This window comes from Haliaeetus leucocephalus, unplaced genomic scaffold (genome assembly GCF_000737465.1).
Source record: "Haliaeetus leucocephalus isolate CR32 unplaced genomic scaffold, Haliaeetus_leucocephalus-4.0 Scaffold157, whole genome shotgun sequence".
NCBI classification, from domain to species: Eukaryota; Metazoa; Chordata; class Aves; order Accipitriformes; family Accipitridae; genus Haliaeetus; species Haliaeetus leucocephalus.
This window is the reverse complement of record NW_010972593.1, coordinates 379,011-403,446: the sequence shown is the minus strand read 5'-3', so window position 1 is coordinate 403,446 and position 24,436 is coordinate 379,011. Positions and strand designations below refer to the sequence as shown.

At 40.1% G+C, this 24,436-nt stretch overlaps 1 protein-coding gene across 1 annotated transcript in view; it reads right to left on the bottom strand.

Moving 5' to 3' along the window:
* CPAMD8 (C3 and PZP-like, alpha-2-macroglobulin domain containing 8) overlaps window positions 1-24,436 on the bottom strand; it is a 65,537-nt gene that overhangs the window by 4,827 nt on the left and 36,274 nt on the right. Inside the window, exons 26-42 of the mRNA XM_010562191.1 lie at window positions 24,077-24,302; window positions 23,347-23,523; window positions 20,470-20,551; window positions 18,774-18,930; window positions 18,225-18,299; window positions 16,056-16,221; window positions 15,422-15,508; window positions 14,355-14,491; window positions 13,828-13,983; window positions 13,372-13,434; window positions 12,753-12,991; window positions 9,391-9,478; window positions 3,867-3,941; window positions 3,036-3,141; window positions 2,836-2,946; window positions 1,942-2,154; window positions 1,407-1,481 (exon numbers count right to left, since the gene is read on the bottom strand). Coding sequence (XP_010560493.1) covers window positions 1,407-1,481; window positions 1,942-2,154; window positions 2,836-2,946; window positions 3,036-3,141; window positions 3,867-3,941; window positions 9,391-9,478; window positions 12,753-12,991; window positions 13,372-13,434; window positions 13,828-13,983; window positions 14,355-14,491; window positions 15,422-15,508; window positions 16,056-16,221; window positions 18,225-18,299; window positions 18,774-18,930; window positions 20,470-20,551; window positions 23,347-23,523; window positions 24,077-24,302 — 2,233 coding nt within the window. The remainder of the gene's footprint in view (window positions 1-1,406; window positions 1,482-1,941; window positions 2,155-2,835; window positions 2,947-3,035; window positions 3,142-3,866; window positions 3,942-9,390; window positions 9,479-12,752; window positions 12,992-13,371; window positions 13,435-13,827; window positions 13,984-14,354; window positions 14,492-15,421; window positions 15,509-16,055; window positions 16,222-18,224; window positions 18,300-18,773; window positions 18,931-20,469; window positions 20,552-23,346; window positions 23,524-24,076; window positions 24,303-24,436) is intronic.

Genomic DNA, 24,436 nt, shown 5'->3' with positions numbered 1-24,436 from the left:
CCATCAAGTTCCACAATACTTTTCTCAGGTGAACATATTTTTACTATCAAATTTTTATTTGAAAATAATGTCATTGCAGTCCCATTTTGTAGACCAGCAGCAAAACACTTTCTATGGCCTTGCATACCAGCAGTGCCCTACAGAGCAATTTGGGAATGCTGCTTTAAAGGGTTCAGATTGCAAACAGAGTTTCCATGCTGAGTACACAGCATCTGCACAGAATAAAAGGCAACAAGCATTCATCTCAGTTATTCCAACAGACAGTAATCTGATATATATATATATATATATATATATATATATTCACACTAAGTCCAGAAAAAAAGGGAGGGAAAACATGAGACACTAAACACTGTTAGATTGAATGACCTATAGAAATAGTCATAATGGAATATTCACTACGCGTTTACAACTTAATGAGAAAACTGTCCATCAATTTCTGTAGAGGAGAGGAAGGGCAAAGAACAGGATAGTGTCTCTAATGTTGGACACATGCTTGTCAGAACTCTGGTGCACAAGAAGGACATGAGAAGGCACAGAGTCTTCTCTTGAAGAATTAACTTGTTTTACTGATTTGTTAGGAGAGTTAGAAGCCAGGGGAAAATTAATGAGTGGAAAGCAGCCAGGAAAAATCTAGTCCAGTTTATTTACTAGAAACAGCATGAAACAAACTATTCTGTTGACCCTCCACTGCTTCTTGGTGAGATTTATTGTGAGCCATGAGCAAGTTCGACATGAGTCTTGGAAAAAAGTGTATGAACATAAGCACCAAATAAAATGAGCAGCCAAATTCCTGGCTACTCCATCTACTGACCTTAACATTTTTGCTCACTAAGGCCCTTTATTTCAAACAGCAGCTCTGAGAGAATCAAGACTGCCAGCTCAATTTTTGCACAGAACTGCTAGAGACAAAGTTAATCCACCTGGATCCTAGCTCTTGCAATGGTTTGGTCTGTTGTCATGTCCTGTTCAGTTGTTTGTTGAAACACATTACATCAGCCTGGTTTTAAATGTGATCTTTCCAGCTTAACGTTGAAGAAAAGATCACAGAGTATGTGTTGTTCAAACATACCAAGGCTGAGAAAATAGGATGGTCACTTGCCCACTCCTATGAACAATTACCTAAATCTTGCATGTGCATTGAATAGAACAGGTATCAGTCAAGACTTCCTGAAAGGAAAAGGACTAGAAGAGCTATTCTGTTGTTGAACAGTTACCATCCTAAGTTTCCTTGACCTCTTAATTTTTTCTGATTTCTGAATGTTCTGTCTTTTCTAAAAGATGAAGAAATTCAGCATCTTTACTTAAATGTGCTTAAGAGCTATATATACTTTTATGCAGTGATAGGATAAGCTTTACTTTGCTAAAGAAAAAGGCCTTGGATAAATGCAAAGGTATGACATTACCTGCCGGTGTTTGTTGAACACTGGGTTGCTCAGCTGTGTGGGATTGCGTCTCCCCTTCTTCTGGCAAATTCTTGGCTGTAAATAAAAACAAATGCATTGGTCATAAAATTTGCTAATGAGTCTCTAGAAAATGTTTGCATTTCCAGGGGTGGAATACTCAGTTCACTGAGCTACTACACTGCACATCTTGAAAGCCCATGCAGAATCTCCGAAGAATGTTACAGTTCATGGGTGTGATTTTTATCTAGGATTATTCACTTCAGATAAAACACTATCACTAATTTTCTCTGAAGTTCATTCCAATTGGTGAAACATGTATTCATGAGAACAGAAAACCAGTTATTCTGACCTAAGCAGGAAGGCAGCTGCTCTTATAACTTAATCCCCTGTAGTATGAGTGGCAAAATAATAGACAGGAAGTTTTGAGTTCTCCTCTTTTCCCTACCACACATATGTAATTATAATTTGCTTAGATGAGGATTTGTAGTGTTCTGCAACTAGATCATAACAGAAAAGGGAATTGAATGAAACCTACAGGCAGAACATTGAGACATGGGCATCTGTTCTATCCTTGTATTATTCCTGCATGATGCTACTTCCATCTGGCAATGATTCGGGTAAATCTGTCCATCTGATCCACATACAGGCTCCCCATCATAGCCACAGTCTCGTGAACACATGCACTGCTCAAAATACTCATCCTCCAAGCAGCCAAAAATATTATTGCATGGTCCAGAATGAACAAAGCCTGAAAAGTAAACACAAATATCCAAAGCAATATTTTTGCATAGCATAGGGAAGGGGAAGATGGAGTGGCAATTTTCTTCTATTTCTCTGATATAAGTTTTCATGTTGAACTCCCTAAGACTTCTCATAGGAATTTACAAACTTGGTAGCATAAAAAGCTTTGGGAATAAAGCTGTCTTTCTGAAAGAACCATACTGCAGCAAATTCCAGATACAGGATAAAGCAACTAGTTTGTATGACAGAGAACAGAAAGGAACGTATAGTTTCTGGGGAAAGTTATTTCTTTCACTGATGCATGAAATTGTTCAATCTTCCTACAGTTAATTGTGGAACTCTATTGCAAGATACTGTAGAGAAAGAAAACCAAATTGCATTTGAAAGAGTTTTTACCTTTATGTTTATTAACACATCTCACCCTGTGCATGTTCTTCCAGAATTACACATTATATCTTGACTCTGAAGCAAATAATAGTCACTCTGGTGACTGAAGAGCAGACTACACTGGTCTGTTTGGCTGTCCTAAGTTTAATATTGCTATCCCACAGACCTTTGTAAAACTTCCACTAACAGAGATAGTGAAATAGAGCATTTTTCTAAATATCATTTTGAGTTCTGAACTCCTGGAAAGTATGTCTGTGTGCTCCATTTTCCAAAAAATCTGCTTGGCTTTGGTGCAACTTACCAACCCATTGGCTAGCTGAGCTTTCCACTTCATTGCACGTTGGCCCATCACAGAGCTCCCGAGCCAAGGGACTGTTTTCACTCACGTTGTAGAAACGAGTTGCTTCAAAAGCTGCAAGCCAGCAAGAATGAGAAATCACAAGTGAGCCTTATGCCTAGAGCTCTAATGCTGGCAAAAATCAAAGGAAAACAGGCACATACCTGGCTCATAGTAATCATACACTTTGACAGGAACAGGAGCTGTTTTCCCAACTATATGCTCTCTGAAAGCTTGAAACTTTACACACGTCATGCACTGGCTAGGAATCTGTATGAAATTGTGTAAAAGACTTATTGTAACAAAACCTGCACTTTAAGTGAAGAAAGAGACAAATAAACGTAGCATGTGCCCCCAATGCTAGTCGCTGTGCTGGACACTTGGGGAGAACAAAGACACCTCCAATACTAGGTATAGAGACAAAGATAATGAATAAAAGCCAGACAGGATGAATTAAAATACGTGATACTTTGCTGGTCTTTAAAGCACATACTTGCCATACAACAATGTCAGAAAGTCAAACCTGAAACCCAAGCTCTATTCTCTGACTTACCTAACACCACTCCTGTCATCAGCCAGCTTGCTAATGCAACTAGCAAACAATTTACTGCTGATGACCGAGCCAGGAGAGATCTTGTCTTCCACTCTCAGGTATGTGCTGTGAGATCTGAATTAGACTGCACTTTTACTCCGTCCTTTTAGCAACACTAGTTGTACCTGAAGGTCAGATTATTTTGAAGCAAAAATTAAGTAATACCTGCCCAGAAATTCTATATAGGCTGAAGCTAATCACTTGCCTCTATTACGCTTTGGTTTCCAACGAAAACCACACCATCTACCTGCCTCAAAAGAGGCTCAAGCAAGCAGCCAGTTAAAGCTGCATGGTAATCCTCATCTGTGAGGGACCATCAACATCAATATGTATCTACGCCTGATTTACTGGTCATTTGCCTTTCATTGAAAAGCAACAAAATTATAAGAAACAAAATCATTACCTCATCAAAATAAAAAAGGACTTTTCTTCCATCCACTTCATATCTTTTTAACCCAATTTGCTTGTTCATCAATAACTGGGGAAAAAAAATCAACAGGTTTAGTTTCATCTCATTTTGTAGAGAACGGGTTGAAATTAGAGAATAAGAAAGATTTTTAGAATGCTTAGAAAACCAATCAGACACTAAACCCCCGGGATTTCTTTGCTGGAAAAGGATGTTTCATGAAAGGAAGGGAAATGCAAAGAGGTTTGCAGTCACTATCATACAACTGAGGAAAAAGCCATCTGTGTTCTTTTCTGTGACCCGACGAGGAATGCTTGCAAGGTGCACAGTGCCGAGTGTTCTTCCTGCTCCGTGGTGCATTTATCTCTCTCATACTATGCCTGACAAATCATCCATAATCTAACTGAATAGCTCCCGGATTGTTTTCAGTACCAAGGCTCAAGCAAGACCTCAGAGACCCCAAAACACTCGATAAAGTCTCTTATTTACACTCCTTCAGATTGCCAGGGAATTATGCTGCTGGATCACACCGGGTATTAAAGGTCCCCTTCTCCCACCAGCTGAAAAATCCAAAACATTCTTCTGCCAGGAGAATTAATCCTTACATTTGAAAAGAGCAGCCATTTGAAAGAGCCCTAGGCATCCTTCCTTTTGACGAATGGGGTCAGGCCAGGCTTCTGCTACTCATCTTCTCTCCCTCTGAGTCCCAGGGATTTGTCATTTGCATTGAACCAGTCAGGCCCACAGACTACCTCTTCTTATGCTTTTTATTTATTGGGACAATTTGCATACCTAAGGAATATCAGAACACAGTCCAGGAGTACTTCCCACGTCTGGGATGCTACTGCCCCTAATCTACCCCAGCCATTTGTAAAAGTGCTCATCTCCTCATGCCGAGTGCAGGTCTGTACGTATATCATGATCACAGTCTTAGAGGAAAGTGCAAGAGCCCTCATTTACAAATTACTGCACCGCCTCAAAGAATCCAGTAACCATCTCCCTGGTACAGAATGCTAATGAATCACCCCCAAAATACAAATGCTGTCATCTGATATAATTCTGCAACATTTTATTTTTAAAATTTCCAGAAGAGTTAGTCCTGTGATTTTCCATATTTGGAATACTAACATCTCAATATTATGATGACCATCATGCTGTATGTACTCGATAAGTTGATCAACTATTACCGTTTTGATAAATTGGATTCAGAACACATCTATCATGTGAAAAACATATAATTCAGAATCTAGGAAGGATGATGGTCTGTGGAAAAGGACTCTTGCATTTTAATCCCAGTTTGGGGAGTCAAGTGAGGGCCAGAGCAGATAACTTTAATTCCGTCCTCCAAACTGTCCTATTATTTTAACTTCTCTGTCAGACAATCCCATTTGTGACATAGGGATGATATTTCCTTGGCTTTTTTTTTTAGTAAATGTTCCTAAGTTATTTTGAGATCGTAGAATGAAAACTCTGTGGAAAGGAGAATAAAGCATTATTATTGTTATGTATTAGAAAGAATGACATGAAGCAAAAAGCATTTCTACTGAAATTTGCCCAAACCTGCTACCAACAGCTTTAACTGTGAATTTCTTCAGTATAGTGCTTCTAGTTGTAAAACCCTGCACACAGCTTCCTGCTATTACTGTAACAAGCAAAGGAACATGTGTTTAAGTCCCACACAATATGGAAAGGGCCAATTTAATTTGTCCTTATAATTTTAGGGGCCTGATGGTGGCTGTTATTACTCAGCAGTAGATGGCTGCAGACAGTCCTTTTATGAGGGCTTGGAGAGGCTGGCGCCACCGGGAAATGCTCAGCTCAGCTAAAGTTGCATTTTTCTGGTGAAGCTTGATATATACCAGCCTGTGGTGACCTCCTGACCTTGTCGACACCCAGCATTATTAGAAGGATTTGTGGCTGCACAGCCAGGGGGGCTGCCCTCAACGTGCAACAGAGCATTCATTAACCATCACTGCCCCGGAGCTGCACGTGGGTCCGCTCTGCGCACACTGCTCCCTTGTGAGGGCAAACAACAAACAAGGAAATCTGATTTACAGCCCTGCCCCTCCTCACCAGGAGGAGAGGGAAATGGCTAGGGTAACAAGAAAATGCAGCAGTGGGAATTACAGGACTTGCCTCTGCTGGAGGTAGTGTCCAAAATACATAACAAAACTAGTACTGGGTACTGAAGAATTTCATTTTGGTCAGCATAATTTGGATACACATTTGATAGCCATGAATAAATCATAGGGGTTGGATCTGCATCTTCACCGCCTACCTATATATATGCTTGAGCTTTGTCCCTACATTTCATTTTTACAGATGCAAAGCGTTTCTGCAATAAGAGAGATGGAATTCAGCTCTTCAAGGGGAACATTCCCCCTTGAAGATGCAATATCCTTCCCAATTTAGCAAAATCTCCTACTGCCCAAAGGAAGTAATTCTGTTCTGATTATGGAAATAGACTGCCCAGTACTGAATCCCAAGCACAGAATCCTCTCTCCAAATCAAGGCACCAACTACATAGTCTTTCACCCAAAGAACTTTCAAAACAGTGGGTTTTGAACCAACTTTTTTGTATCTTATAAGCACTGAAGAAGTATGCACTGCATGAAGTACCTGACATCCTTCTGAGATTTGCAAGGACTTAACTCAGATCAGCTCTGTGCTGCAGGAACTCAGCCTTACCAGTTAAGAAAGAGAATCAGCTCCTTTCCCCCTTAAGAGAGGGAGAAAGGAAAAGAAACCACCTGCTATTCTATGCCCAGAGACCCTAACAGATGGGGCTATGCTGGGACTCTGTTGCTTCTCTACCCATAGAGGCAGGAACATGAGATTCAGACAGGCAACAAGATACCACAAGGGAAAACACAACCAACAGATCTGCTTAGTGCTATAGAAAGCCTAACATGCTGGAGGGCTCATTCAATTCAGCTTTGAGAAAATAACTCTTGTGCAGTAGCAGGGCAGCTTGCTTTTACCCTCTGACTGCTTCCATCCAGACCACGCTTGGGGAGATGACAGAACAGAGGAAGGGTAGGAAGCTGCATCTTCCCAGACATTGATGCATCTATCTGACACACAAGCAGTGTGGGTAAGTCTCCCTCTTTCTCTGCTCCAGTTTCAATATGCCCAGTGTTTGTTTCTGATTTAGGAGTGCTGACCAGCACCTGGTCAAGGAGCTAGCAGTGCTGAGGCACCATCAAGATGGCACTGAATGTGACACAAGAATCTCTGAAACCATGAGAAACTAAACATCAGAGGCAAGCTGGTGTTGCAGAGCACAAGGATTATGGCAGCACTCTAGCAGATGAGAGAGAACAATAGATACCACAAACAAAAGTGTTTTGAAACGTTATACAGCTGGCTCATTAGGGAAGCAGAATCAGAGTTTCTTGCAGAGAGTATATCCTTATGTTAATCTAGATGCACTATTATCTTCAGTGTTTCCACTACTTAGAACATGTACAACATGCCCTGAATGCAGGTTAGTGTAAACCATCAGACACAGCACAGGAGCAGATTGCTGCATGTAGCAGCCTTTTAGTAGTAACTAAATACAAAATAAGCATGTTTGGTTTACAACCCTTTGTCTGGGACACCTGCATGGCCCAGCCATGTAAATAAGTCTCACACCAGAGCACAGCTGCCTTGGCAAAAAGGAAAAAACATTCAGGGACTGAAATGGTAGAACATGGAGTCCCTTGTAAAACATGAGCATATGGGACCTTCTCAGGACTCTCAGCCTAGAAACTCTTAACTCTGTCCCCTGCTGAAACCAGTAAAGGACATATTCGCTCAGTACAGCCTGGAAAATGGGAGCTCCTATTTCTGTAATTTCTTCTTAGCCTTTTTCAGGAAAAATAAGGCGTACAGGGATTTGTTACTTAACCTAAAATTTTTTCTGTTCTTCTGTAATGAAATCCCCATTGCATTCTTTGTTTCAATTCTTTCCCTCTGCTGATAAAACATTCCATGGGTTTAACACCATAAAGATATCCTGTTGTTCTCCTCCTGTCCCATCCTGTTGAGTTCTCTGGTCCTAAGCCAGGTTTCCATCCATGTTTTTTCTACCGTTATTTACATAAATTAGTATGAAAGAGAACTTATTTGAAAGCAGTACAAACGACTGTCACTCTAGCACCTTCAGCAGGAGGCAATAAAATAGTAACCAAACCCACTACAAGCCCCCTCACCTAATTTTCCTCCTTTCTCTTACCACAGGGATACTGGTGACCTCCTACTGGTGGTCTTGCCTCATCTCAATAGCCATATTCAGTTTGTTGCACCATTTGTTGCATGTGAGAGAGAATATCAGACTCAAAGGTCAACAGGCAAATAAAAATTTGATACATTTTACATGCATGCATTTGAAAACAGATTTCTCAACATGCAGCTGTGAACAGATATAAAATAACTTTAATATTTCTCTTTACAGGAATAATTTCGTATCTGATCAACACACATCTCTGTACAAAAGTATTCCAGCACAGCTCCCTAATACTGAAAGGATGCAATTCTCTTCTCAAGGACTAATACACAAGTTTCTCTGGCTTCAGTGACAGCCCAGGAGACTATCTGACAGCAACTTTTGACATGGATTGTAAGCCCCTGAAGAGGAATATATCGGTCTCATTTTCTCCAAGAAAATGCAATGGTGTTTATATTATAAATTAGCCAAATTAATTGAAATCCTAGAGAAGACAAAGCAACATGCACTTATCCTTGAAGTAGGATGTCAAATTAAGTTGCCTGGTCTTCACTACAATTCTACTTTAAAATTCTTTCCCCAAATCCCTCCCCCTCCCAGTATAATGAAGATAAAGCTATTAATGGAAGAGATCTTTTGGAAGCAAAATAGGTTTTAGCTCTTTACTAGTTCTCAAGGATGCAAAGATTTTACACCTCTTTAGTTAAAGAGTCCTTAAAAACTATTTGCAGCATAAAACCCACACATGAATACACTGTAATGCTTCCACAAAATATAAAGCAAAGCTAAAGATTACAGTTCATCTCCCCTAGAGGGCTGGCTGGGTAAGAGGCACATTCTGTCCACCTTAGTTTGGCTTGCAATAAACATGATGTTCTCCCAGAAGAAAAGAAAAGAAAAAAAAAAAAGGCGGCAAAAAATTCCAAGACACAGAGCCTCCAAAGAAATGGAATCCAGATGTTGGAGATAACACAGCCCACTAAGAAGCCATAAACAGCTCCTGTTAGAGCACATTTTCACTTCAGCATTTCCAAATGGGTCTCATTTAATTACTGTGCACTGTGCTCAGTAATAAACCTTCACTCGGCCATGTTCAGTAAATTTGTTAATCTTGCTCAGAACATCTGTTTATTCATTTCTGAGAAATATTTTTTGACAAGTGAAATCTCCTGCCTCCCCAATTTTATTTGCATCTTTTCAGACAGTGCTCTAACATTCAATGGCATTTGCTCCCCAAAGGGAATCCCTGCCAATTAGAGAGCCAGGTCCAGGCCCAAGATCATGCCTTGCACTCTCATTACAACATCTTACCTGCTCTAGGCTCTCAATATCTGCACGAAACCCTGAGAACAATGGCACTTCCAAGACAGCCATGTTAGAAGATCCAGAGTGCAGCCATCTTCCCATGAGAACAAAAAGAAAGAATGAAAACAAACTCAGGATCCAAGATAACAACTGGTACATGGACAACTCATGATGGAGAACAACTGAAACAAACTTCAGAGGAAAAAATATTAAAAGGATCTACTCTTCTTTGAAGGACTTGTTAAAAGCCACAGCCTACTTGGTTTTACAAAATCCTTTTTTCTGCTTTTATTCAACAAAAAATAAGCACAACTCACAGAGGGCAGAGATGTAGAAGGTGTCCAGGCAAATGGAGGTAGAAAAGCAGAAGAAAAGATGTAGTCTCCTGTGGGGCTGCTTGCTTTATTTTTCAATTAATCCCTGAGCAAATGCACTTGGTAAAAGGAAATAACCCCTTGGAGTAGAAGAAACTTCTGTTCTTTCCTAAGTGGAGGGCTGTAAATGGATTGTGGTGTAAGAAGAATGCTACTTCCCAATACCAGGCAAAGTCATTCAACCCTGGGGTTTCGTAAATGGCCGTTTCCCTGCAGCATCTAATTGACCCTGAGAAAAGTATCTTTGCTAATGACTCGGCAAACTCACACTCTAGCTACTACTGTTAAAGAATTCACTGCCTATATCATCCTCTATAATATCAATAAAGACTCAAAAAAACCAATTCAGAAATCCAGAGTTGTTACTGCTGAAACGTGCACAAAACAAACCCAAAACCAAAAACAAAACACAGGAAGGGGTGGAAAGTTTATTTGGGCCACTGCAAAAGATTTCAATTTCTTGCAGCATGGCAGAAGAGTCGACATCATAACAAAGAAGCTCTTGCTAATTCCAAAACAATGCTCCTTTTCTCTGCATCCACATATAGTCAGCTCTAAACTATCCCTCCTTGGCAGCTTACCTGCTTGCTGTTCAGTTACACCACAAAGACAATGAGCTTGGACCCAGGAGGGCTTATTAGCTCATGCCCAGCACTAGAAAACACAGTACACAGCTTCCAGGACAAAATTTGCCAGATCTGAACTGGCTCCTGCAGGGCTACTTGGAGGCCTCTCTATGGAGACCTCCACAGCTGGGGTGGGTGTGTGAGTTTGCTGAAACACTGCACAGAGCCAACCTGGATGTAATGCCACAGCCCAGCTCATACGCCCACAGTAGCGTGAGATGGTCTGCGGACAGATCCAGTTGGCTCTGCCTAAGACAGTTCAGGGCTGACAGTCTCCCAGAGACGTTAAGCCTTGTTAATCCCAATCTAATTCCATGCACCATACTCCCTAAAAAATCCTATAGTATCCCTTTACCTGCATTTTTCCCATCCTCTGTTATATATCATAGCCCTCTATTTCCCATACTGTGTTCTCCCTAACTCCTCGAAAGCGCCCCAAGGACTTCACTGAGCATGACAACACTTAATTACATTCTGAAGAACACCCCCAGCTCAAAATATTTCAATTGTCATCCTTAGATGCACTCCTCTATTCACATTGCCTAAATAAGATGATGAAGGAGTTAAAGGAGCATCATTACAGGAAGAAGGGGAGGAAAGCTTTTGTTTTCTTTCCAAGCAATCAATCTCCGTGGACTGGGCTTCCTCTCAAATTTCTGTCTTTGTTCCAGCAATTCCCAGGGCAGAAGTTTCAGAAATAAAAACAGAAAGGTTGTGTTGATGCAGGGCAGCCTCCTTAGTTACAGGCATCTTCAAGGGACTGACAAGACTTTACAAGCCTACGTCCCCAGTACAAGCTGCAGTGCTTAGGCGGGGGGAGAAGAGGTTGAGAAAGGGATATTGCGTTATATACAGCCAGACCAACCCTAGCAAACTTTTGGATGATGAGTTTGAGTTGCTCGTCACTGGCTGTTGTTACTGGAGGGAGAAAGAATTCAACTAGTCCAAACAATGCCTGGCCCAGGATTTCACAGGCTTGTGGCAATCAGAGGCAATGCATCTGCCAGCAACATGGCCATGCGAGCAAGGGGCAAGTGTGTTGACAGAGATAACAAGATCTCAGCTTTGCCTGGAGTCACTGCGACTGTTTTCAGGACTGTAGTCACTGTATGGTTTTGCCTCTGCAGGAAGGAAGGAGACAGAAACTGATGGGGGAGTGAAAGTTTTCCTTTTCCATGAATTGCATCTGAGCTGTTAACTTGACTTCTGCTGTCTGAGTTCAGTGAAGCTGTAGCCCCACCACCTGCCATGCTCCTGGTCACAAATATGCAGGTTAGTTATGAATTTCTTTGGAATGGCTTCTTCTGGTATATAGTAGGATGCTGTAAGCCCTCCTTATTTACTGTGGTTGTAGCTTTCCCTCTTTTGGGCCAACTTTCCAACAACCTCCTTAAAAATCAAAACATTTTGTAAAGAGATCAGCAATTCCTGATAACTGCAGCAGTACTAACATGTTTAAGCAAAACATGCAAGTGAATTGAATACAGGTCAGAAACTATTCTTGCTGCTGTTTGTCTATAGGCAAGCTGTTTTCTCCTAATATCTTGAGTTTCCCAATCTATAGAGTGAGACGGAACTGCTAATGACTTTGCAAAGTGCTTTGAGAGCTAGAAATGAAACTTCTGGGACTTTAGTATCATGCCATCTTTAAAAATTATTTTAAATTTCTTTATATGGAACAAGGAGATAAGCAATGAGCTTTAGAGAGCTTATTAACAAATAACTGCATATATTGTGCCTTTACCATAGATTCCAAATTCATACCATGGCAACAAGCATCTTCTGTTAGGTTTTTGGTATCCAGAACTGAAGAATAAGCAACTCAAACATTAAAGTCAAGTCAATAATATTTATAAAACTATTGACACATTTAAGATATTAGTTAACCAGCTGAAATTACCTAGCTCTTTTAGGCTTTAAGGAAAGCCTGTTACTGAAGACCTAGAAAATAATCCAGAACTTTTTATTTTCCTCCTGATACAAGCAAAGGACATTCAATTTGTCTTCTTCAGGGTTTGGAGGGGCAATAATGAAACTTAATGATAAAAACCCAAGGTGTTGCCCTCTTAGTAAATTTTGTTCTTGTTTCTCTACCTTTGACATATACTTAGTACTAAACTTATTAATGCCAGCAGACAATGCTGTGGATGTCCATGCAATAACTCTGTCCTACAACCCACAATTATGGTTAAAATTCTGCAATCTGCATGTGAGGTGTTCTATCTTATGCTGTTTGAGATACGGACAGTGCAGAAAGAATTTGATATTTTTCCTATATCAATGAATGTATCAGTATAGATGTGCTGATCAGCAAACTAGACGGTCTTTGAGAAACAGGCAGGACATGATGCAGACTGGCATTTCCTACCTAGTGCAGGTCTCCAGTATGACTTTGTATTCCCGATGGTCCTGATCTGAAGCTGGGTCATCATCATCCACCAGTGCCCTCTCTCTGTGCAAGGCTTCAGAGCGATTCTCATCTGGAGAGACAGACCGCAGGAGATTTGGAGCTTGAAGATGCTGCTCTGACTTTGGCTCCTTCAGGTTAACCAGGAGCTGGAAAGCTGGTTTGGCAATAGGATCAGGTACATTGTAAGTGACATCAATCTGCAGCAGAAAGGGGGGAAAACCAAAACAAATCAGGGCAGTTTATTAGACCCCAACGTTTCATAGCATCTACAAATGTTCCCTAAAGACCAGCATAAACACCAGATCTCTTCAGAGAGAGGTAATGGCGGGCACAGAGGCAATAGAGGCTTTACAACACAGTTATATATAGGTAAAGCTGTACCAGAGCAGATTCACCCTAGTACAATCACATTTACTTCTATGAATTAAAGCAACACCATGTTATGCAACTACTTTGAGAGAAATTCAAAGCGTAACTCCTTCCTCATAGCAAACTGGGATTAAAAAAAGTAGCAAACAGACTGTGAGTTTAGAGATCATCTGCTCACAAACTTTCTCCAGCCCCATAGCAACTTTACCTGCATCAGACAGCAGCCTTCACCTTTGGCACTCACAAACAGCCCCGTTGGAATACTGGGGATCTGAGGAGAATCCACAATTAAGACACAAGACATGGCACTCAGAATGGAAACAAATATCAATTTTAGCTTTATTCTGTACAAAATATCTTTCCGGTTATAGAGGAGACTGCAGAATTGAAGTTAGCAGGGCTCACTCTTTTCAGCCACCTGCATTTAACAATGGTAGAACCAAGCAGCAGCACAAAATAAACATCAGGCATTAGCTATGGTAAAAATGCCTTTGAGTGCTGTCTCCTTCACATCAGAACCCAGCCATAAAACCCCAGAAAGTCCCAAGATCTCAGTGTTTAACTTGTGCTTTTCCCACTACTGAACTTACCTGAGTTGTCATTCAGAACACAGCTCACATGGATCACTTTAAAAAATTGGCTACATAAACACAAAGCCACCTACCACTGCAGTCTGGAGGACTTTTTTATTCATCTTGTTAAGCTCAAATGTCTCCTGGTAATCTAGATTAGTAGAAGCCAAGGAAATGGTAAGGTTGACTCCTCCAACATAAGAAAGGATAGCATATTCAGCCAGAGCCTGCAGGGCTACACATGTGTCCTACGGATCAGAAGAGGTAGAGATCAGAATAGTGAGGAATACAGGAGCACATTAAACTTACAAACAAGCACCATGCTGTACAGTCATCAGCATCTGGTAGCAGAATCTTCCTTATTATTTCAGATAGCACACTAGGTTTTGTTCACTTTTGCTGTCAAAGGCATCTGTAAAGACAAAGTCTAGGTTCCTTCCAAATTATCAGTCCGAGAAGAAAGCAGTAAAGAGCACCGGAAAGGTTTTCTTCTTACCAGGACACAGACAGTTTTTGTCTGGACTCTAGACAGAAACTCTGTGTTAACCATTCCTGAATCAATTGATTTCTACAATTGATTATGCATGCATTGAAGCTGCCTTCTTCGGAGGCAGCCCACCTGAGTAGATGAGAATCCTCCAAGTGCGTTCCTTTGCTGTGAAAGCCATTTTACTACTGGGAGCGCAGAGGCCACATCTCCTAGGAGTGTGTACGTCAAAAGGGCATAAGATGTCATTTCCACTTCTGCAGAAACAACTGAAAAAGAGGGGCGAAAAAATAAAAATCAAAATACTATCTAGAAGTGAGAATCTGGGCAGGTCTAGAGATAGTTCTATGAATATTCATTAACTGAAAAATAAAAAAAAAGTTAAGACCCTGTAGAAGTAAACACACGAAGAGAAAAGTGAAGTTAAAAGAAGTCTGCACCCAAGATGCATCACCTTCCAAAGATATCTCTGCTTCCAACATAAGCTCTTTCCTTCACACAATAGATAACCTCTTTTCTACTTGATTGTATCCCATAAGGAATTTCTCTCCCACTCCAGTTCTACTTTGCTGCTCCCCATACTGTATTCCTGTCCTAGAGATTTTCTTACAACATCCAGTTAGATCCCTCCTGAACATTGGTGCACCTACATTATATTAGAAGAATCAGTGGCTTTAAGTGACTTGAAAATTATAACATCATTCACTGTTGCTGTGGCTTTGATAGTTAAAGTCTAGGAAATCAGCTGAAATGCCAGTGACTGGCAATAAAAGCTGGGTATACAATCCCTAGCTTAGGTCCATTTGAAAATACAAGCTAAACAGCTCTAAAATTACATGTATTTGACTTCTCTCAGATTTCCATTTCAAGTGATTCCTCCCTGATGGAATCCCATATGGCTTTCACTCTTCTGTATCACTCGCTGTCTTTATAAAACTGGACTGAAAAATAGTGAGATAGCGGGGGCTGAAAAGACAGTTCTGTCTTGACCACATCTAGCTCTATCTCTCATTTGCTCTTAACCAGCACTTTCAGCACGTTACCTGCCTTTATGAGCTCTCATTTCATCCAGACCCTGTCCTGACTGACTGCCATTTTCAGAATACCTTGTATGATATAAGCAATTCACTAGAATACACACAGTCAGTGGCCTGCTGTTGCAGCCCATTCCCTTATCTCTGTCTTTGCAGTACAAGTACCTGACTGAGAGAGACCATCATTAAATCCCATGAAGGTATCTTCATCAGTAACAAGAGTTCCCGTCAAGCTCCAGTGTGTAAAGCCATCTAGAAAAATAGGACAGTGGAATATGTAATGTTATTACAGCTAAGCCTCTGTATATGGGAAGAATCAAATTCTACTTTTGCATTGACTCAAAGAACAGATTCATGCCCTGAACTGCACTGTCCCTCCTTTTAGACAAGCATCCCCTGGGCAAGAGGCTCCCTTTGCAATTACTAAAATGGCTCAACGTGACAAATTAGGTAATTCTTGGATTTTGGATCAAAATAGACCATCAGGGAATATGACGTGTTACAAGGCAAACTCTGTCATATCAACAGGAAAGGCACTGCAGAGCCTCTGGTACACTTGCCTTCCTTCAGCATCAGCTGCATGTGTGGAACTAAGGTACTCAGCCCTCTTTACAGAGAATCAGGAAAACTCTTCTTGCCTTACAAAGTCAAACGATACTGTGAGGAAGACCTCATCTCACGGGCTCTACCCTCTCTAGTAACTCAAATATATCATTCAAGTTGCAAGGGCTATTTGCTTGGTCCTATAAGAGGATTGCCAGTTCAGGGACTTGCCAGATTGGACCCAGAAGCACAGTACCTTGTGTAATAGCCATGCTGTTCATTTTCCGCAGTGTCACAGCAGCAGAAGGACTGTGTAGCAGTGTCAGGGCATATGCAGTCAAGGCAGTAGTGTAGGGGTCTTCTGCTGAATACAAGTTGGACTCTAAGAAGTGTTTTGCTTTGTCAACAGCTGTTCTTTCTTCCTATATTTAGGGGAAAGAGCCCAGAGAGATTACCAGCCTCTGTATCTCAGAAATTAGAATCACTTTATTTCTCATTGCTTTATGTCCATTAAAAAAACAAACAAACAAACAAAACGAGCTAGGAAAGATGCATTTTGCTCTCTGCAGAATGACACTAACAGTTTCCTTTCCCTAAGAAAAGCCATGCATCACAAATTCAAAAAAAGGAGCAAATAGCATCGCAAGAATGATCTAGACTAACACTGAGAAACATTTATTCCCCCCTAAAGCTGAAGAAATTTCATGCCCCTGCAAGGCAGCAGATGAACAGAGCAGAAGCGAGCTCTCTACTGTATGTTTGATTGTGTTCCTGACACTCTGGAGCGTCTAGCAGACGCCAGAGGATAATAAAGGCCAAGGTTCCCAGGGGTCCCTGCAGCCAACAAACATGTTTTATTAACTCCCTCAATGACCTCACCATGTAGGAACGTGGCTCTGATAATTTATAGAAACAATTTAATTGGACTTGATGTAATTTGGTTTCCTTTGATTTCCCTGTGGCACTAACCTTCCCCTTCCTCATTTCCTAGCTAAGATCGTTAGTAACACTTGCAAATCTCCTCTAGGAAAACTATTAGATCCACATAAACTGCACTTCCAGCAAATAAAAATGCTAGGGCTGTCTTGACACACAGCAGCCCAGGGAGAACATCACATCACTTCTCAGAGGGGGGACACCACTGACAGGGAGGCAGAAAGTTACTCTATGAGCATTGGAGGATTTTCTAATTTTTTTTTTTTTTTTTTTAATTTTAAATAAGGTTGAAGGCCTTCCGCTCCAACAAGAACTGGGGGTTAGGGGGTATCTGCTTGCAGCAGCAGCATGGTCTCACTCTTCAAGCTCTACAGGGATGCCATCAGAAGTGCTGAGATTATCACAGAATTTCTGAATAGATACTGCTGTTTGCACTGGCTGTTTCAAAGTCTCCATAAACTCACTGGGTTGAAAGGGACTGCCTGAATGGGCAATCCTTTTGTCTGAGTACAGATCACCAAGACATGCTGCAATATCCACTACACCTCCTGTTTTAATTTTCCAGTTCTACCTGTACAGACCTACTTGCCCACCACCACTCTTTCCCTGGCTGTTGAAGAGCAAGTGAAGAACTGTATTCATGACTTGTTCAGCGCATCTGCAAGTGGACATTTTCCCAGTCAGTTAGTGGGAACGTTTAATGTAGTGTTACCTGATCACCTCCATTCTAGTGAAATTGCATGCAGGCAAAAATACAACAGAGCAGAGAAGCCCTGTTTTTACCGTGAGTTTTAAGAAAGAATCTTTAAAACGCCAGTTGTACTGGAAGCAATTCTTTTTTTCCCTCCTTCAAAAATTATCCAGCGTAATTGCATGTTCCTATGTAGCTTTTATTTTTTCTGTAGTGTTCCTGTTCTGTCTCATTACAAAGAAGAGAAACATTTTTCTCCAGAGTCCTCAATCCAGCACATTACAGGAGCGCAGCTCTCCAAAGATACTGTAATCTAATAGCAGTAGCATTTTGGCCACTGTAGCAAAAGGCAGACCGCAAAAGTTTCCTGGATCCCCAAAGCCTATGCAGCCCTAGTTAATCTGCTGTTAGCACTAAGCTAGCTAAAGTATATATAAGCAAACTACCAGTATCTGCATAGGCTGCAATCACACCTTGAAATTGCAAGACAGAAAACATTTTTTGCAGCTATTTTTGGGAGAGGTTGGGGGATGGGGTTGCAGGGAAGAGTTTTGCTCTCGTAGAATAACCCTTGAGGTGGTGGCTGAAGGATGGGACATCACCTTGAATAACTTCAAGATTCCTTAACTTTAGAATAATCTCAAGGCTTTCCAACAGCCTCTGGTACCTGGATGCTATCATTCTAGTGAGTACAGAACTTTGAAAGTGAACAGCAGTAAAATTAAGTTTAAAAAAAAAATGGAGAGAATTTTTAGAATATGTAGAACACAAGAGCTATTTTAGCTAAGTTTTTGTTACCTCAGAAGTTACACCTGTTTCCAGAAGAGATGCAACCACATAAGCTGTCAGGGAGATCTTACCATGGATTCCACCCTGGAGGACAACAAACGCAAACCACTGGATGAAAACTAGAGAAAAGGACGCTGGATAAAAAGACTCTTGAAGCAAGACAAAGAATGTGTTATAACTATAAGAGAAGCTGTGGCATCACAGAACTTCTTTTCCTTTGCACATAGGGAGTACGAAATTTAGGAACCTGACCCAACATTGTAGCTTCCTTCCCTAGCAATAGCCTTAGAACAAACTCAATGCGCATAACTTCATACTCCAAGACATGACTCTGAAGTGTTTTGCAAGACTTGACATCTTGCTTTCCATTCTAACAGGACAGCACGCAGATACATTGACAGACGACTTTTTACCGAAATTCTCCTGGTTCTTCCTACACTATTCTAGCCTTTCAAATGCAATACTCATATTAGGCATAAGAAACTGCATCACTTCATGCTTCGATAATAACTTTAAAAATGCACCTATTGCATGATTTTGAGTCTGTATAGTTTTTACCTGAATGTCCTTATTTAGTATCCTGCCCATAGCAGGAAAAGAACCATCTTCTTTCTGATGCTGGATGATCCAGTCTTTGGCAGTTGTTAGTTCTTTCGGGTCAATGAAAATAAACCCACGAGACTGTGCAAAGGACTTGAGGACAAAAGCTGTTAGCCTGTAAATATGAATTTATCATCTTTACTGAGAAAACAAATTCAGAATAATGTATCAGTACAGGGAAAACAACATTCCTAGAAAGCAGAAATTTTAAAAATCTTGTTGGGAAACACTAAATATTGTTAAAAAAAATTAATAGTACATAAAAGCACCTGAACACTGTCCAAACTTCTGGATAAGAGCAGGATTAAGGGTCAACAGATTAAATTGAAAAGTATAACTGGAAGATATAGTTGTCTTAGTTATGACACACTCTGAAGTTCAATTCCCTTTTATAGGTGCTCATCTGCTACCCACATTATTAAAGCTTTTGAGTTAAGGATCAATAGCCTTATAAATATGGAATTATTTGTAAAGAAAAGAGAGGACTAAATTTTCCAATTTTGCTACTGTTAACTTCGAAAAAAAAAAGATATTCAGACCCATTGCTAAAGTCTGAGGCTGTGTTAGACTTTATACAGAATTAAGACTTAAGAAAGCAATAGAAGTGTTTTTGGAATTCTAAACCTCTGACATGCAAAAAGTGTGAACTCTGGCCAGCTTTGGGAGATTGAATCATTCATTTTACAAGCCTCTGAGGAATGGGAGGGTAGAAAGCATGCTGCCTGGCAGGGGATTTTTCAAGTGTTAAGTAATTCTGTGTCACCATATTTTACATCTAGGGACTGGGAGATGTCAGATCTGAGATAAAAGTTTACTATCTTAGAAATAGTGAGGCAGCAGCGTCATAGAAGTGGTACTTCCCCTCAGATGAGTTCATGAAGAAAATCAGCTTAAAGCAAAATACAGAGCAGATGGAGAAGCACAAGCAAATGAATGAAGACAAGAATCTACTACATCCAAGTTATTATAGTCAACTAACATGCTAATGTGATGTAACATACAACTGTAAAGGCCATGATTTCCTAAGGGGTACGTTACTGAGATGAGCTTATTTCTCAGTTTCATAATTTCTAGCTCTCATATTGTTTGACTCTGTAAGGTCTCTTCAATTCTCAGGGCATAAATCCGTACCATTCCATTTCATCCGTGAGGGGATATAAAGCACCTGGGAGAAAGACTCCTTTGGGGTTTTTGGTGCTGGTTTTGGTGTTGGGTTTTTTTTTTTTCCCTACCCTGTTAGACACCTCTGCCGCTTCTAGAGACAGCAGGTTGTTCAGTACATGTTTCAGGCAAAGCTCCATTCCCTAGAGCAATTAGGTGCTTAAATGCCCCATACATTGCTACTCCAATTCCAGTAGACAAAATATGATCCTTAACTACAGCTTCTGTGCCTAAAGCCTGGACATATTAGTAGATGTGTCTACCTTAACTGCCCCTGAGTCTTGAAATATCTATAATACGCATGCTAGTATAGTATGAACACTCAGCGGCATTGAAACAGTAAGTCTATAGTCATTGAGTATTATTTCTATTCTCCACTGTGTGCGATACCATGATGGAAGCTGGAAAATTACTCTTCTTTCCTTGCCAATTGTGTATTTTTCCCATTTAGCAAACACTGAATTTTCTAACTCTGTTTTAAATAGCAACTCACCACATACTCCCCGAGGAATCCCTCTCGCCAAAAGCACTGTATGAACCATCTTGTCTCTTGTAGGTCAGCTGGCGCTGGTAGCCTGGAAGTCACAAAAGAACTGGGGGAGTCCAAAATCCTCACACAGAGAAAAACAAGTATGTAAAGTGAATGAAGACTCAGACCATCTGGCACTAGTGTAAGGGATTCTGCTGCCCAAAGCAACCTCTTATTTTGCTGTGAGTGATAGAGCCAGCTCTGTGTACGTATGCTGTAGCTTATTCAGAAAACCATTCAGGCTAACATCTGTAAGACTACAACTCCTGCATTTTGGCCAGTAGAAATGTTAAAAATTTTATACCTCTCTGAAAAGATGCAGTATTGAAAGATTTTTACTTAAGCATACAGCCATTCTCCTTCCATTTTACATGAAAGTACCATGCAGATGAAATTTTTTTCCTATAACGATACAACTGGATTCAGACCTTTCTCCAAAGCTGTTCTTTGGGACAACTTAGTGTAACATGACAAAAATATAGCTGTGATCTTAACATATATGAACACTTCCTAGCTACTAGGGCTGTCTTATAAGGCTTGTTTTAGACAATTATCAACAAGTTGAATGCTGAAGATAAGAACTCTCTACCAGAATGTCTTTTGAGATTCAAAATAAAGATAGTCAAACTGCTCTTCCTATTAGGAAAAGAATTTGCTTCTCAAACCTGTTTGTCTTACAACCATGAACTGCTCACCCTAATAAAGCACTCTAAACCTCTATATTGAGGAATACAGAATATACACTTTGATAAAGCTCTTAAATGCCCATTGGGATCAAACCCTTCAGAATGGGTATTTGATATGGAGACACATCAAAACGGCAAGAAGACTGTGTCAAAGACATTCAGTGCCTGCTTAATTCTCTGATACGTTAATAGATGTTTTATTACACATTGCATGATATTTTTATGGGAATGGATTACTTCTTCATTTCTGGAGGCGAGCTTTCTTTGTTGACCTCTCCAGATATAGGCAGCTCCACAGTCCCTGAGTAAGGGCTGCCTGTGACTCCTACACTTTTTCCTGCTGCTCCATAGCCTTCCAATGCTCATAGGCAATGCAGATAGAATGGTTTGAAAAATGGGAGGTGCAAAGCCCTAGAGATTAATGATGCTCTTGTTGCAAAAACAAATGTCTCTGAGGATTGTGGGATATATATGTGGCAGAAAGCATAAGTAACAGTATTATTTTTTTTTCTTCCTCCAAACCCTAGGTGTTACATTAAATGAGATTGCTTTTCTTCTACATAGGCCTCAGATACAATTTACTACTGAGCACTTCCTCCTCAAATGGTTCCTAAGTATTCATTTCCAGTGTGTTAGATGGACAAATTAAGTACTCATATTTTTATATCAGTCTTATAATATTGTCTGTTCTTTTATTTGAATGTTCATTTTGAGTTGACTTATGCTTCATTGCTCTTACATTTATTCTTCTTTGCTTGCTAGGTTGATAGTGGCACAGACTTTATGTCTTGCTTGCTCTTCTGATATCTTCTTTTTTCTAAACACTCCTCTAGATGCTTGGACTCACTGGAGAGGTTCACCTTTCCAGTTTTCACCTGTTCACCTGCTTTGGTAGAACTGCATTGTGGGAAAGTAGAAAAATTACTGGCTAGTTTAGCTCAGGCCACTTCTAAAGATTAGGGAATATATGGGAATTGCTGGGTATCAGCACTTTCTATGATGGATGACTAAGTGATGAAAAAGTTTTCTGGCTTAGTAAGTTACAAAAGCCTTCTAGAGTGAGCAAACAGACTTTCCCCATCTAAACCTTATACTTGGCAGGGCTCCAATAAACACAGAAAAGTTGAAAAGTCTTGAGGATTTCTTCTGTAAGAGTTAATTAGCAGGCAGAGTTTGGAGCCAAAAACCTGGAAGGTTTGCAGATTCATAAAAAGAAACAAAAAGCAAATGATATTGCAAAAGAAACACTGACCCAAACTATTAAAAAACTCTCTTTGTCTTACTGCTATCAGCAAGCACAAAAAAATACAAGTGAAATGACTGTAGCCAGGCAAAGGAAGCAGCACTGGGCTTTTGCTGCTGAATACAAGAAATATATTACATATTACATTTTATATTTATATTTTCAGAGAAGAACCACCTAATCCTGTCACCTCTGATTTCATGACATGACTATTGTCTGATTCATACACCAGACAGCTTTGTCCCTTTGGGCCACTCTTGTTTTTAATGATCTCTGAATTCTTACTTGTCCTGAGAATTGTATTTAGTTATAAAACTATTTTGCACGTGGCTCTTCCCAAACAAATGCTGAGAAAAACAGCACATAAAAAGATAGATTGCTTTGAGCTGTTTAGTGAGATAGGACAGGACACTGAAAGGATAGATAAAAGCCTTCATTATATGTCTCTAAGTTAACTACTTTGGATACTAACTTTTGATTTTGGGTATACTGTTACTAAGAAAATGCTGTTAAAGAGAAAGATCAGAAGAGCCATGTAGTGACTAAAGGACTGGAAAGACAGTTTATGATTAAGGCAAAACACCTAAACATACAGATTTTTACTAAATTTATTTTTCCTTGACTTTCTGAAATGTTTAAACATAGAAATAAGCTGCCTAAGAAAAAAAAAGATAAAAAAATATAGATCAGTAAGCATCTAAACTACGAGTTCTTGAAGGGAAACAGGCTACATATAAAGGGAAAACTTCTTGCCATCAAAATCTGTTAATCTATGAGATTATCCTACAAGAAATGATGACTCCTCATCGCTTGGGATACTCTTGATTAGAAACGACAATGTGATACTAGTAAAACTTTCTTCCAACTTACAAGCCTTTTCTCCTTCTATAAATTGTAAGTGTAATGAGTTACCTTGAACAAGGTAATCAGTAGCTTCACTCTCCACCTCATGACTAAGTTGTTTGGTTTTCTGCAGATATTTCAGGACAAAAACATTAGGAGCAAAGTGGATCATGTTCTGCTCCCCACATCCAAATGGTAATCGCAAAAGATTGTCCAAGTTATTCAATGTAGGACCCATCACATCTCCTGTTTGAAAAAGAGGCAATATGTTCAGCATTAAGGAATTACGCTTTACTTCCTTTTGATGTCTTATGATTAAAACCCATCTGACTACACTAATTTCTACTAGCTACACATAGTCAGCTTAAATAAACTGTATCATAAGTTGGAAGTCCTTCAAATGTTAAGTCTTAGCCCTTCAAGCTCGTGCTGGAATAAAGGAGTTTCACATTTCAGAGTTTGGTTAGCCATAACTCCCCAATTTAGATTACTAGTTTAGAACAGCACAATTTGTGATCAAGATGATTATGAAATTAATACCATGAATTCTAACAGACAGTGCCTCTGCAAAGCCCTCAGACGGTATCAACTTTAAGTCACTGTCAACTCAAACAGGGTTCAAACAAGTGACAAAAGAAAAAAAATTATTTGCCCCAGAATTAAGCAGTATATACCTTTGTAACTGCCTATAACCACCTTATCTGGTGTGTATTACTCAAATACTGGTCACAAGTAACAGCTGCAGTATCTCTTCATATTTGATAACTGGTGCCTAGTGATACTTCCTCATAATTGATACCTATTATTGAAGCCGTAGCTCTTTCTGATCCTGGAATTATGTTGTGGGGAACTCCAAGAGTAAATGCTTCATTGTGATTTTCATCAGTCTCTTCTTTTCTCCAAATTTTAAACTCTCCCATTGACCCCCAGCCTGTGGAAAAGCCAATGTACTTCACCTCAAGCTGTTTGGGGACTGTCCACTCCACAATAATAGACTCATTTAGCACCCGAGTACCATGGCCAACCTGAAAGGAACAAAAAACCATGCAGTTCCAAGAACCCACATATATGAAGTCAGTCTGCCATGTGTCCTTGGATCTAGTAACTTATGTGTGTATCAGAGAACACTGTAGATGGACCAGTACATTTCTCTTTCCCA